The 15569-nt window shown below is 37.4% G+C and overlaps 1 protein-coding gene across 1 annotated transcript; it reads right to left on the bottom strand.

Moving 5' to 3' along the window:
- Positions 1-13350: 13350 nt before the first annotated feature.
- LOC112702163 (uncharacterized) lies at positions 13351-14517 on the bottom strand. The gene is made up of 4 exons (XM_025753086.3): positions 14213-14517; positions 14038-14128; positions 13926-13961; positions 13351-13817 (listed from the first exon to the last, which is right to left on the bottom strand). The coding sequence occupies exons 1-4, from the start codon at positions 14322-14324 to the stop codon at positions 13721-13723; spliced, it is 336 nt and encodes a 111-aa protein (XP_025608871.1). The 5' UTR covers positions 14325-14517; the 3' UTR covers positions 13351-13720.
- Between the last annotated feature and the right edge of the window lie 1052 nt (positions 14518-15569).

Below are 15569 nucleotides of genomic sequence, written 5' to 3'. Positions count from 1 at the left end.
TTAGAAAGAAAACTCTTACAGCTGGAATCCTCCCTCAAGGGTCACAACTCCCGCGACGAACAAGAAGATCAACTCTCGGGCGGAGAAGATCCTTTCAGCGAGGACATAATGAGGGCAAAAGTTCCGAGGAACTTCAAAAGCCCTGATATGGACCTCTATGATGGGACCACGGATCCAAAGCATCATCTAAGCAACTTCAAAAGTCGGATGTATCTAGCCGATGCCTCCGACGCTACGAGATGCAAAGCTTTCCCGACCACTTTATCGAAAGCAGCGATGAAGTGGTTCGACAGCCTTCCCCCGAGATCCATCACTAGCTTTGAAGACCTCTCAAGGAAGTTCTTGATGAGGTTCTCAATTCAGAAAGATAAGGTAAAACATGCACCGAGCCTCCTGGGAATAAAACAGGAGGTCGGAGAATCTCTACGAGCCTACATGGAAAGGTTTAACAAAGCATGTTTAGAGATCCAAGATCTGCCCACAGAGGCAGTCATAATGGGGTTAGTCAATGGACTTAGAGAAGGTCCCTTCTCACAGTCCATATCTAAAAGACACCCCGTTTCTCTAAGTGATGTACAAGAAAGGGCTGAAAAGTACATCAATATGGAAGAGAATGCAAAACTAAGGGACCTGAGTTGGCGACCTGGACCCCCTCCTTCATCTAAGGAGAAGGAAAGGGAAGTCAAGAGAAAGGAAGAACTCGGTCTCGAGAGGCCCAGGAAATATCACTCTTATACTCCTCTAAAAACTTCTATAGTGGATGTATACAGAGAGATTTGCCACACTGAAAGGCTGCCACCCCCTAGACCTATTAAAAATAAAAAAGGGGGAAGCCGCGGCGATTACTGCGAGTACCATAAGATATATGGTCACTCCACTAATGACTGTTACGACCTTAAGAATGTGATAGAAAAGCTGGCCAGAGAAGGTCGGCTTGATAGATATCTCATGGAAAGGTCGGACAGTCACGGAAAGAGAAAGCGAGATGATATGGATAGAAGAGATCCACCACCACAAACCCCAGAGAGACATATCCATATGATCTCGGGAGGATTTGCGGGAGGTGGAATCACCAAATCTTCTCGCAAAAGACATCTCAAAAGAGTATATCAGGTCGGAGAAGAGTCACCCGACCTCCCCACTATCTCATTCACAAAAGAAGATGGGCAAGGAATAATCCCCGGGCATGATGATCCCGTGGTGATAACTATGATCCTAGCCAACGCCCATCTCCACAGAACCCTAGTAGACCAAGGAAGCTCGGCGGACATCCTCTTCAAGCCCGCCTTCGACAAGCTAGGGTTAGATGAAAAAGAGTTGAGAGCCTACCCCGACACCCTATATGGATTGGGCGATACGCCGATAAAACCACTGGGATTCTTGCCCCTTCACACCACTTTTGGAAGAGGGGAGAAATCAAGGACTCTGAGCATAGACTTAATAGTCATCGATGAAGGGTCAGCCTACAATGCCTTAATCGGCAGGACTACCCTTAATCGCCTTGGAGCAGTGGTATCCACTCCCCACCTTTGCATGAAATTCCCGACTCCAGGAGGAATAGCAACGGTGAGGGGAGATCAAAAATTGGCGAGAAAGTGCTACAACGAAAGCCTAAATCTGAGAGGAAAGGGCAAAGAAGTCCACACCATAGAGCTAGGCGGCACAAGGACCAGAGAAGAGCTACGACCCCAGCCGGGAGGAAAAACCGAGGAGATGCAAGTCGGTGAGGAGGAAGGAAAAAACACTTACATAGGAGCCAACCTAGGGAAAACCCTAAAACAAAGGTTGGGTGAACTCCTGAGAGCTAATTCTGACCTCTTCGCATGGAAGGCTTCCGACATGCCCGGGATTGATCCCGAGCTCATGTCCCACAAGCTCTCGGTTTACCCAGGGTCCCGACCTGTACAACAAAGAAGACGCAAGCTCGGCCCGGAACAAGCCTTAATAGTAGAAGAGCAAGTACAGGCGCTCCTGGAAGCTGGTTTTATTAGAGAGGTCAAATACCCAACATGGCTAGCCAATGTAGTGCTAGTCAAAAAACAGAATGGTAAATGGAGAATGTGCGTCGACTATACCGACTTGAATAAGGCATGTCCTAAGGACCCTTATCCCCTACCGAGTATTGATACCCTGATGGACTCCAGCTCGGGGTACCAATACTTATCATTCATGGACGCCTACTCGGGATATAACCAAATCCCGATGTATGAACCCGACCAGGAGAAAACATCATTCATCACACCTAAAGCCAACTATTGCTACGTGGTCATGCCATTCGGACTAAAGAATGCAGGAGCCACGTATCAAAGGCTGATGAATAAAGTGTTTTCCCCCCACCTAGGGAGTCTAATGGAAGTATACGTCGACGACATGTTAGTAAAAACCAAGCAAGAAGTTGACCTCTTATCCGACCTCTCACAAGTCTTCAACACTATAAGGTTGCATGGGATGAGACTAAATCCCGCAAAATGCGCCTTCGCGGTGGAAGCAGGAAAATTTCTAGGATTCATGCTAACACAAAGAGGGATCGAGGCCAATCCCGACAAGTGCAGAGCCATCCTAGAAATGAAAAGCCCGACTTGTTTGAGAAAGGTTCAACAGCTCAATGGCCGACTTGCAGCCCTTTCCAGGTTTTTGGCAGGATCGGCACTAAAATCCCTTCCGCTATTTTCCTTATTAAGGAAGGGATGCCAATTCGAATGGACTCCGGAATGCGAGGAGGCGTTCCGAGAGTTCAAAAAGTTCTTAAGCCAACCTCCTATCTTGACCCGACCAATACCGGGAAAAGACCTCGTCCTATACTTATCCGTGGCAAACAGGGCTGTCTCGTCAGCCCTGATAAGTGAAGATGAGGTCGGGCAACACCCGGTCTACTTCATCAGTAAGGTCCTACAAGGCCCTGAGCTAAGGTATCACAAACTAGAAAAGTTTGTCTACTCCTTAGTGATAGCCTCACGAAGGTTACGACCTTACTTCCAGGCTCATGCAATAAGAGTCCGCACAAACCAACCCATGAAGCAAATCCTCCAAAGGACGGATGTTGCAGGGAGAATGGTTCAGTGGGCGATAGAGCTCTCCGAGTTTGATTTGAGATATGAAACTCGGACAGCAATTAAAGCCCAATGCCTCGCCGACTTCGTTGCAGAATATGCAGGAGAACAAGAGGAAAAGCCGACTGCATGGGAACTCTATGTAGACGGATACTCTAATAAGACAGGGAGCGGCGCAGGCATAATATTGGTAGATGGAAAAGGAACCCAGATAGAGGTCTCCTTAAAATTTGAATTTCCGGCTTCCAACAATCAGGCAGAATATGAAGCCTTGATCGCCGGATTAAAGTTAGCAGAAGAAGTTGGCGCCACAAAGGTGATGATATACAGCGACTCACAGGTGGTGACCTCCCAAATAAGCGGAGAGTATCAGGCAAAGGACCCCAATATGAAAAGGTACTTAGAAAAAACCTTGGAGCACCTTGGGCACTTTGTGGAAACCGAGGTTAAACACATAACTCGGAATCTAAATAGCCGAGCGGATGCCCTATCCAAGTTAGCAAGTACCAAACCAGGAGGAAACAACAAAAGCCTGATTCAAGAAACCCTCCAAGAACCCTCGGTATCCAAAACAGAAGATAGACAAGAGACACTTGAGGTAGTCGGATTAAACCTCGGATGGATGAATCCCTTAGTCGAATACCTGAAATTCGACATCCTCCCTAAAGAGGAAAAAGAAGCTAAAAAAATCCGAAAGGAAGCACAACATTACACTTTGGTAAGAAATGTCCTCTACAGAAGAGGAATATCAACACCATTGTTAAAGTGCGTACCGACCTCAAGAACCGCCGAGGTGTTGGAGGAAGTACATAGTGGGATCTGCGGAAACCATCTCGGAGCAAGATCACTGGCCAGGAAAGTAATCCGAGCAGGATTCTATTGGCCGACCTTGCAAAGAGATGCCACAGACTTTGTGAAAAAGTGCCAACCATGTCAGATGCACGCAAATTTCCACGTAGCTCCACCAGAAGAGCTCATCAGTATCACTTCTCCCTGGCCCTTTGCAAAATGGGGAATGGATTTGTTAGGTCCTTTTCCCCAAGCACCAGGACAAGTCAAATACTTGATTGTGGGAATAGACTACTTCACAAAGTGGATAGAAGCAGAACCATTAGCTACTATCACCGCTCAAAGAAGTCGCAGGTTCCTTTACAAAAACATCATCACAAGGTATGGAATACCTTATTCCATCACTACAGATAATGGAACCCAATTTACCGACGCCACTTTCAGAAGTCTAGTAGCCAGTATGAAAATAAAACATCAGTTCACCTCGGTGGAACACCCACAAGCGAATGGGCAAGCCGAGGCAGCCAACAAGGTCATACTGGCAGGATTAAAGAAGAGATTACAGGAAGCAAAGGGAGCATGGGCTGAAGAGCTCCCTCAGGTGCTATGGGCTTATAGGACAACCCCCCAATCCGCCACAGGAGAAACACCCTTCCGACTAGTCTACGGCGTAGAAGCCATGATTCCAATAGAAATCAATGAGCAAAGCCCAAGGGTAATTCTCCATGACGAGGTCGGAAATATACAGGGGCACAAAGAGGAGCTCGACTTGCTCCCCGAAGTCCGAGAAGATGCCCAAATAAGGGAAGCGGCATTAAAGCAAAGGATGACTACTAGATACAACAAGAAAGTCATTCGAAGAACATTTGCCCTAGATGACTTGGTCTTAATCAGAAACGACATTGGAGTCAACAAATCAGGAGAAGGAAAGCTCGCCGCAAATTGGAAGGGGCCATACAAAATCAAGGAAGTATTAGGGAAAGGTTATTATAAAGTAACCGACCTGAATGGCACAGAGCTACCAAGGTCGTGGCATGCTTGTAATATGAAAAGGTACTACAGCTAAAAGCGAACTTTACTCCCTGATGTACTCTTTTCCCAACTTCATGATTTTTTCCCAAAAAGGGTTTTTTCTGGAGAAGGGTTTTTAACGAGGCATCACAGTAGAGGCTAAGGGAAATAGGCTATCAAGACCCTTAGTAGCAAAAAGGTACCTTCCCAATTAATAAAGATCTTTTTCATTTACAATATCTCTTACAATATCTTTCTTTATTTTTTCTAAGTCTTTCTATGAAACGCACCGACTTAAGCTCGACAAAACGTGAAAATCCCATGAACCGACCTAAGATGATCGTCAGGATAAAACGACGAGGCACAAGTCGGTGTAAAGAGGTTGTATAAGTTGATCGTAACAAACTCGGGAACAGTCCGACTCGTAAGTCGAGATAAGAACCCGAGTAGACAAACTCGGAAACACTCCAAGTAGATGAAAAACGCATCACAAAAATAACCTAAGCCATAAAAACTCACTAAAGCAAAGTTGAGTATAAAGGATAACAAAAGAGATTGAAAAACCTAGGATCGAAGGTTGCGTAAAAAGCCCTCAAGCTAAAGGGCTCGAAAAAGCAAGACAAGCCAAGAAGAAGGTTTTCAGAAAAAAGGGTTCTTCGAAATATCAAAAAAGCATACACGCACAAGGTAACTTAAACCCTTATCCAAAAAAGGGCATTCACTTTTGTTTAAAAACCCTTATCCAAAAAAGGGCATTCACTTTTGTTTAAAAACCCTTATCCAAAGAAGGGCACAGATCAGAATATTTTGTTTACGGCCTTAAAAGGCCAAAGGGAAATTGTTCACACAACCACCAACAATGAATAAGTTTAAAAAAGGGGGGACTCACAGGCCGAGCCCCCATATAGCCATAAAAAACAAAGTTATCTTTTCAAGGGAGTAGAGAGATCACCACCGCCAGACTCAGGAGGGGCGCCACCAGGACCAGTCGGAGGAACGGAGGAAGAACCCGGAGCATTTTTAGAACGAGGAGGAGACTCAATAATCCTCTGCCCCCGAGTCTTCAGATCCGACTCAGAAACAACCTCGGGGACAGGAGGATCAACGATGGCGCCATCAATAACTACCTTGTCGGGATGTAAAGGAGAAAGATCCAAGTCGGGAGCGATGACTCTGACTTGTTCCAGGAAAATTCTCCAAGACTCCTCGGCCCCATCAGCAATAGAGTCCTCCAACTCGGCGTATGCGTTCCGAGAATTCATCAAGTCCTTCCTCACAGCCACAATATCTTGAAATAAACTGTGGTAGCTGTCTTGTGCTGTTTTTCTCAAATTTGCCTCCAAAGTACATTGAGCCCGCAGCTTACCCTCCTCCTCCTTAAGGTGATCCCTCTCCTTCCTCAATTTATCCCTCTCCTCCTTCAACTCCTTCTCATGTTTTTCATAAATAAGAAGCCTCCCCTCCAACTCCTCAACCTTCGAGGATGCCCCCAAAGAGCTGAGGGGAGTCTTCTCAAAAATGTCCAAAAGTTTGCCACAAACACCCGCCGCCCTAAAACTCTCCTCGGCCAGAGCGGTGAGGTGGTTCCGAACAGAAACATCATCCATGCTTATATAAGGATAGATGTTCTTTCGGACGAATGCAAGAGCATCCGCCTTAACCCCACCATCCAAAGAAGAGCCAGACTCCGAAGTCTTGCGCCTCTTCTTCTCTGGGTCGGAGAGAATTTGGGCAGAAGGGGGTGGTCGAGACAAACTTGAGGAAGAAATGACAATGGGTTGAGAGGGAGTGCCCACATTCCTAGGAGGAGGAGGAGGAGGAGGAGGAGAGATGACTGCTTTGGCACCCCCGGACCTAGCCCGGGACTTCGCTTTAGCCTCCTGGACCCTTTGGTAAGCCTCCTGAGCATTCTTCCTTGCCATATCTACAACAAAAACAACTAACAGTTATAAGTCGGCAACATTCAAGTCGGTAGAAACAACTCGGAAATCAGGAATGCATGCACTACCTAATTGAGATTGAACAAAAGTCGGTGTTCCCTGGAGGATTTTCCTAGTATCCAAGTATGGGGCCCTCCCCCACGCTTCTCGGAAAAACCCCACAATGGCCGCCTCCACCTCGTCTAGATCATCTAGACCATACTTCTCGCAAGGGGAGGCCTCCAGCCAATAAAGGGGGAAGCGGGGGGAAGAGTGCTCATCCAGGAAAAAGGGGTGGTGACCCTCTACAGCTTGTACTTTGAAAAAATAGTTTTTGAAGTCATGAAAAGATTCGTCAAAAAGGGTGAAAATCCTCCGACCTTGTATGGCTCGGAAGGATACCCACTGCTGTTTGTTGTTTAGCCCACTAAAGGGCTTAGTCATATGAAAGAGAAAGAAGAAAATCCTCAAAGAGGTCGGAAAGTCCAGAGCGTGGCTAATAAACTGATAGATCTTCAAAAAACCCCAAGAATTGGGGTGAAGTTGAGTAGGGGCAACTCTACAGTGGTGCAAAACAGATATCTCGAAATCCGAGAAAGGAAGAAAAACACCCAAGCGGGTGATCATACATTCATACATAAAGAAAAAATGAGGGGCAGCCTCATTAACTCTCCCAAAACAGACCCGGTCTTCAGGACCCGGGATTATCAGTTCATATTTTGGCTCGTCCTCCTCCGAAGTACAGAGCCTGTGATGAGTACGAAGATGAGTGATAAACTCAGCATCGACCAACGGTTCCTCCCCAAGGACCGTAACATCAACCCACTGAGAAAGAACGTCTACGGAAGCCATTTTTTATATATAAAGAAAAGTGGCAGAAACCTACAAAAGGAAAAAAGAAAAAGAAAAATAAAAAAACACGGCCCCTAAAGAGGAGAGATACGAAGCTAGAATCTACAGGCCAACCTATCCACTCACAAAACAAAACATGCAAACATAAGGCATGACATGGAAGAAATAAAACTAACCTTTATCCAAGAAATGAAGGTTGGAGAGAGCGGAAATCTTCGAACACAAGAGTACAGCACGAGCAAGGAAAAAAGAAGTTTGAAAGATTGCAGAAACGGAAAAACGAAAGAGAGGGAAAGCATTTATAAACATGCTAAGGGGCATAATGGTAAAAGCGGAGCAGTCATTAATGAGATTGCACCGTTACCAAAGCCCTCAACACTTCCCTAACGGACACGACGCTTGAATTGACGTAACTGTCAGAAACAAAAAGTCGCGAAATCACGTCGGTTTATGAGACCCATGTCTCTCCAAATAAGTCGGCTACAGACCCGAGTTAAATACTTGAACCCAAGCTCTAAAAGAGATTTTGGGCTCAAGTAGGGGCACTGTTCATACCCTGGCCCAATATCAAAGGCCCAGGTCCAACTAAAAGGCCTAATCTGAAGGACTAAGCCTAGCTAAGTACCGACCTCCACGTAAGTAGTCGGTATCAACCACGACTTGGTATAAAGAAGTCGGACGTGAGATTAGCTGGCAGATAAACACTCATTCAAATGAGTAACCGCCCCTAAAATCTCTCTAACCGCTTCGTAAAGTCATATCTTAACCTCCCCAAGATAATAGGGACGGTTAACACCCTAAAGATATGGCACTACTCCAACGGTGGTTATTGGTTCACCACTATAAATACACTGACCCCCTCAGGTATCTCTAAGTCCAATACTCTCTAGACCTGCTCACACTCTTGCTAACTTAGGCATCGGAGTGTCTTTGCAGGTACCACCCCCCATTTACTCGAGAGCACAAGTCGGACGGAGCCTCCCGAGTTGCAGATCCATCCGGAGTTCTCCTCCTTCATACACTTGGGCCCCCAAACGCCATCCATCTATTTAATCTCCGGTTACCCACCGTAACATTATTGTAACTCAGCCTACGAATAATCATGATAGATTAAGGCGGGTTTGAGAAATTTTAAAAGTAATTTTTTTTATTTTTGACTTATGAAAAATAGTAGTATTAATGTTTGGTGTAATTTTTAAAATTAAATTGTAACTTTTTAAGAAGTTATTTAAAAATTTATAAAAAAGTTAAAAAAAATAACTTCTCTCATAATATTTTTATTTTTCATCACATTTCTATAAAATAAGCACTTTTAGAGTTAAAAATCCAAACATAAAATAATTTATTTATAAATTATTTTTAATAAAATTATTTATTATTTAAATTATTTTATCAAAAAAAATTTAATTAAGTTGTTATCCAAACTGAACCTAAGTGCTATAACGGTGAACAAAAGAGCACGATTGATTTGCCAAGAGAAGCAGCTGCATTCTGCAAGGTAGGCTTGTTTCAGTCTCACGCCCAACGAGAAAGAAACACATAAGTTTGAAATTCGGGTCAGCTTGAAAATAGTTTCTGTTTTGGATCTGGGCCATGTTGGTGGCCCGAGTCCCTGACCAAAAACCACTACAACAAATATGTAGTTCTCATAAATTGTCTTGTATGAAAACTTCATCTTCTTAATGGGACGGTGGTATCGCAATGGTAGCTGAGATTCTAGAGCTCCTTTAAACTATATAAATTATAATTTTGGACGTCAAGTAAAAACAATGGGCCTTGCCTCTTCATGCGGACCGGACGAATCAAAAATAAAATTATATAAAGCAAGGACGTTAAGAGAATGCCAAAATATTTTAGAGGCCATTAGACAAGTTATTGAGTCAAATAAAAAAGCGAGAAAAAACCACCGACATAAAAAAATTATGTAAAAAAAAACCTGAAAACTGGGTCAAAAAGTTCAAAGACCCCTATAATTCTTTTCATACCAGCCCCATTCTATAACTCACCATATATGTTCATACATTGCATACATTGCAGGCGTTAACACATACATCCAATCAAGTATTGCTACAATATCATAATAGTTTTACTCAACAACTCACTGTCTAAAAGATTTACAAATGAAAACATGTGGTAGGAGCCAATGCATCAAACTTAAGCTCCAACATTTATATGAAACGCCACCCAATTTTTTAAGGAATAATCAACTCATAATTAAGAACCCTGTGTTACTGATACAATGTGTTACTAATTTACCATGGAGTGACCAATTACCGTTATACGAAAAATCCGAACTTTAATCAGATGGGTAGCAATTAAGGTGCCGTAGAACACAAAACTAGCTAACTAGTTAACATACGAATAATTCCCAAAAAAAAAAAGATATTCCGCAGCCGGGAGTTGAACCGGAAATTCTAATAATTGAATTTGCCAGAGTGCTACTGCGGATACTAAATTTGTTGTGTATTTGTCTAATAAATATTAGTTTTATTATCTTAAAGTTTGGTTGCTGTCTTGATTATCAACATAAAAAGAAAATTAATCATAAAATTATATAAATATTTATTATATCATAATATTTTTTCAATTCAAAAAGTAAGTTTTTTATTAAAACAAAATATTTTTTATTTCTAAATTTATATCAAATTAAATATAAAATATATTGAAAATTATTAGTCATAATAAATATTTAATGCATATTTTTCTAATATATTTAATTAATTACTATTAAAAAAATTTATTTATTGCTCCTATATTTTAAACAATATAAAAGTATTTAACTTACAAAAATTAAAAAATTTATTGGATTATTCTTATATTATTTAAGACATTACTACCATTAAGTAATTACTATAGTTCGAAAGTGTTGACAAACTTCCTATGAATGTTGGTGATAAACATTATGATCCTCTATTTTTATTTGGTTTTGGGTTGACCACAAACCCCACTAAGTACTAAAATGAAAAAATCCTTGTATGAGAAAATTTCCTCTAAGAACACCAAGTTATCATTAAGTTAGCATTTATTATTAATGATTGAATGTCTCGAACTTAAATTTATGAGATTAATAAGAGAAAAACTTTTGATTCTTTGACATTTCTTTTATCTTTTTTTTTTTTTTGGTCTTGGATAGAAGGTGCCTCAGGCTCATAGTATAGTAAGAGGAGACATTGTTTTCTACAATAAAAAACTAAACAAAAATCAAACTCTTCCTGATGTTAAGGAACAAACAAAGCACCTCAACTATGAGAAGGTTGGTTATTTAGGTTACTGATAAAATTGTGAAAGAATAGGGAAAGCAAAAGAAATAATTTTTATTGATTATTGATTGATTGAATTGAACATGTATGTTGTAAACTATGAGGATAAAACTAAATATATATAGAGCATTGTCCTATGAAAGATAAAAGTAAAGATAAAATAAGAAGAGAAGATAACATAAAGATAAGATAAGATAAACTAATAAAGACTAAAATTAGAACTGAATTTATGTATTCTGTTGGGCTGAATTTGTGGGCCACAAGACTTCTTTATTGTTGTCATGGGCTAATATAGAAGAGTAGTTTAATAGTTACAATATTATTGACACTGAAAGAAACAAGAGGGAGATGAGTAAAGATATGAAGGTAAGAGTATATAAGAAAGTTCAAGAATATTGCAAGGCCTTATTCACCCTCTCCTTTGCTATCCTTATGCAGTTCTTGGCTCTTCCCCTGAATCCCTTTGTAAGCTTGAATATCTTATCTTTATTCATCTTCTCTTGTTCTTGTTACTCTGTAAACACAATTTCATCATCCGAAAAAAAAATGTAAAAATAATCTCAATTTCCAAATCGAGGACGAAAATTTTATTAACAACATACATGAACAATTCGATTTATTTTACAGCCGGGAGTCGAACTCAGAAATTTATGGTTGAATCTGAGTGCTACTGCAGATAGTAGAATGGTTGTACATTTATCTAACAAATATTATTTTTATTATGAGTTTGTGTCTTGATTATCAATATAGAAAGAGAATTAGAGATAAAACTATATTTATTATATCATGATATTTTTATTCAATTCTAAAAGTGAATTTTTTATTGAAGCAAAATAATTTTCTTCAATTTTATGTTTATACCAAAATAAATATAAAAATATATTAAAGATTATTAATGATAATAAATGATATTTGATGCATATTTTTTTAAGATATTGAATTAATTATTATTAAAAAATGTATTTATTTCTCCTATATTTTGATGAAAAATTTTATTAGATTCTTATTTGATTTAAGACATCAAATATCAAGTAATCTAAAATTAATTAAATTTGTAAAATAGAATTAGATACCCATAATTCTATAAAAATAAAAATGCATCAATTACTGGTATTTAGTCATCTCACTTGTATTTATTGTAAGACAACCTTTTTTCTTTGATCAGTAATTGTTCACAAAATAATTAGAGTGAATGTAGAAATATGTAATAAGGGACAAATGCATAAATTTTAATATAGAGGAACCGAGTTTTAAACGAAAATATTATTTTTTTAATTATATTTTTTTATTACATAATTTAGGCATAATATTAAATTATTGAATTAGTTTTTCAAAAGATTTATCAAGATATAAAAAAAATAATCTTATAAATTTTTTTCATAAATTTATTTTTGACCGTTATATAAGAGATACAATAAATATCAATAGTAAACTATAAAATTATAAAATATCAGTAATTTACCTGTGTGTTTAATTAAGAAGTTATTATATATTTTATTAATTAAAATTAATTTTTCAAAAATTTTAAAAAATTTAAAAACAAATAAAAACTATTATTTATTTAAAAGGCATAATATTTTTATAGAATACAAAATACAACTATCAAAGTAAAATGATACTTGATTCTTATATTTTTTATTTTTTATTATTATAATATGATTGAAATATTAAATTGTCTGAAATTTAAAAGATAAGAAAGTAATATTCTAAAAAATTTTCTGCAGTGGAGAGTTGAATCCAAAAATTCTATTCATTAAATTTTTCTAAATACTACTAGAAATGATGGACTTGTCATCTCTCTTTACAAAAAAATGTTATTTTTATTATCTCAATTTTGAGTTGATATCTTGATTATTAACATAGAAAAAAAATTCGTGATAAAACTATTTATCAGGATATTTTTTTTTTCAAGTCTAAAAGTAAATTTTTTTAAAGCAAAATATTTTTGTTCAAGTTTATATTTATGCCAAATTAAATATAAAAATATATTAAAAATTATTAGTAATAATAAATGTTATTTGATGCATACTTTTCTAAGGTGTTTAATTAATTACTATTAAAAACTTCATTTATCTCCTATATTTTGAACAATATAAAAATATTCAACTTACAAGAATTAAAAAAATTATTAAATTCTTATTCTATTTAAGACATCATTTTTTATATTCAACTTACAAGAATGAAAAAAATTATTAAATTCTTATTCTATTTAAGACAACACTATCAAGCAATCTAAAATTAATCAAATTCTTAAAATAGAATTTTTATACCCATAAATCTAAAATAGAATTTAAATAATTTTATTAGTTATTTAAACCGATTGTTAGACTATTAAATCTCTAAACATGTCTTTCACCCTGTAGCATACACCAATGGTGATATAAAACAAGATGCTGTTATAGCTAACCACTATTAGAGAGATAAATAGCCATATATAGCAATACGACCAATGCACACCACACCCCATAATGAAAAAATCTACAAGACCAGCAGTTTTATTAAAATTTGGCCAGCAGTTAACTAACAAAAGGAGAGTGAGTAATCTTACACCATTAGATGTAATCTCACACCATTAAAAACACTAATAATAACTAATTAATAGCTATAAATTACAGAACTTACTGCCCCCTATCACTCCTCTCCCATAATTTTCCACCGGAATTATTGGAAATATAAACATAAACAAAAACGAGTCTAGAAAACCTTAGCTAATATTACTGTAGTCAAGTTAGAAAGTATTCTCCGCAAACAACATTGGTTTACAAGGAAATCTTGCAAAAGGAACAGTCATATATGAGCACAGAATGGACATTAGTTGTTCAATTCTTCTAAGATCCATTCAACGTTTTTTCTTTTTCCTGGCGGCTTGTTCTGCTATGAACTCTGGGTTTCTGCATGCCACAATAAGTTTTGGAGGAGTGGAGGTGTGATAACCACTGCAGAAAGCATACAAAAACAAATAGAAACAAACAATTTTCAATTAAAAATCATAATCCATATGAAGGAGATAAACATATTATAAAAAGAGAAACACTGACTCTTACTTCCAATACTCCTCCTTTCCTCTTTCACCTTCAGCACTTCAATTCCAAAACAAAAACAAGTCAATATAAACTCTTATAAATATAAATCACTATCATTAAAGAGACAATAAACCTCAATTCCAATGATTTTGACTCAAGGGCTTTCAGATCCTTAAGACCACAAGTTTCACAGCACAAGGGAACAACTTCATGGAGAAAAGGACCTACAACACATTCCGAACAGGCCGCATCATTAAGTGGGGCCACAAAAAATAGAAAGCACGAAAGAAAAATTTTAGTAATGATACCACGTGGTGAGGGTTCTTCTTGCAGTTTACAGTAATCCACATGAGTTTCACGATTAGGCATTTGATGATTGAACCCCGGCATAAAAGTGCTTAGCAGTATCCTCTGATGCATTGGGCACGTTTTTAGGATATTTAGGCTCAGCTATAAAGTGCATTAGCCGTATATACCCAAGTTTTTTGAAATAACGGCACACTTTTCCACGAGTACCAGTAACCTCGTATTGCTCTTCCTGAAAAACAAATAACAAGGAAGAATTTTTGTTTTTATTGTTTAATAAAGGTACTATAATCAAAAGAAATCAATAGAGTAGGACTAACAAGTTAATTTACCTCTTTTAGCCCATCATTGTAGTGTTTCATTGCAGCTAATGGATAAGGAAACGTAGTCTCAATAAAGTTAATTCTCATTTTCCTTATAAATCTGGAAGAATGCCAAAAAAAAAAAAGAAAGGGAAAAAAAACCAAAAGGAGGTATTATTATATTGATATATGGTTACAAATCATACTTGGGGGGGGGGGGGGGAATATTTATATATTAGTGGTCGATTAATTAGATTACAAAATTTCTCATAAAAATCATATTTTTTAGCTAATTTTTTTTTCAATTGCAAAATTTCTAGTTGTTTTATTTTAATAAATAAACACTTTTAAAAAGATTTCCTAATAATAATAAAATATATTTAATATATAAAATATTTTATATATTCATAAAAAATAATATTTTTTATTTTAATAATTCTAATATTATATTTTATTAATATATTAGAATATATATTTTATATGTACAAAAATATACAATAAAAATATATAAAATTATCAAAAAATAGTTATTTTGTTAATAACCACTTGAATTTTCTGTCGAATTCTTAATTCAAATTTAAAATGTACGACGATTCATTTGATAGTTTTTTTGTTTTCTAATAAAAAGAGATCTATTTCTACTCCAACATTCCATAAAAATGAAATAAATTTTCCTAAGCACTCACACTTCTTCAGGTTCAGTGCCTCTAACACCGCCTTCAATAAAAAGGGTCCTTTGATGTCACATAGAAGTTTATTTGTAAGAACAAGGAAATTTAAGCAATAATAATAATAATAATGTAATAATGTAATGCCATAAACTATAAGCGAAAAAAGTTAAATGAATAAAATCATGCTGACTTACTCTATTTCAACGTTACCACCTTCAGGTAAGGGGGGCTTTTCATCTTTACCAGCTTCGGTTAAACAGGGTTCATCATCTTCATCAGATTCTGATGAAGAGGGATCACAAGGCTTTTGTCTTTGACTTCAAACAACAATTGATTTTCAAGCAAAGGAATATTAAAAAAAAAAGAAAGAAATCAATATATTGATA

This window comes from Arachis hypogaea, chromosome 7 (assembly GCF_003086295.3).
Source record: "Arachis hypogaea cultivar Tifrunner chromosome 7, arahy.Tifrunner.gnm2.J5K5, whole genome shotgun sequence".
In the NCBI taxonomy this organism is placed as follows: domain Eukaryota; kingdom Viridiplantae; phylum Streptophyta; class Magnoliopsida; order Fabales; family Fabaceae; genus Arachis; species Arachis hypogaea.
Note: the sequence above shows the minus strand (reverse complement) of the source record. Positions and strands in the feature narration are given on the sequence as shown.

Excerpts from the sequence above, each read along its gene's own strand:
- LOC112702163 (XM_025753086.3), bottom strand. The coding sequence starts at position 14,324 with ATGCATCAGAGGATACTGCTAAGCACTTTTATGCCGGGGTTCAATCAT. Across the intron at positions 14,129-14,212 it reads AGAAGAACCCTCACCACGTG|GTCCTTTTCTCCATGAAGTT; the intron begins GTATCATTACTA and ends AATGTGTTGTAG. Across the intron at positions 13,962-14,037 it reads TCAAAATCATTGGAATTGAG|TGCTGAAGGTGAAAGAGGAA; the intron begins GTTTATTGTCTC and ends TTGGAATTGAAG.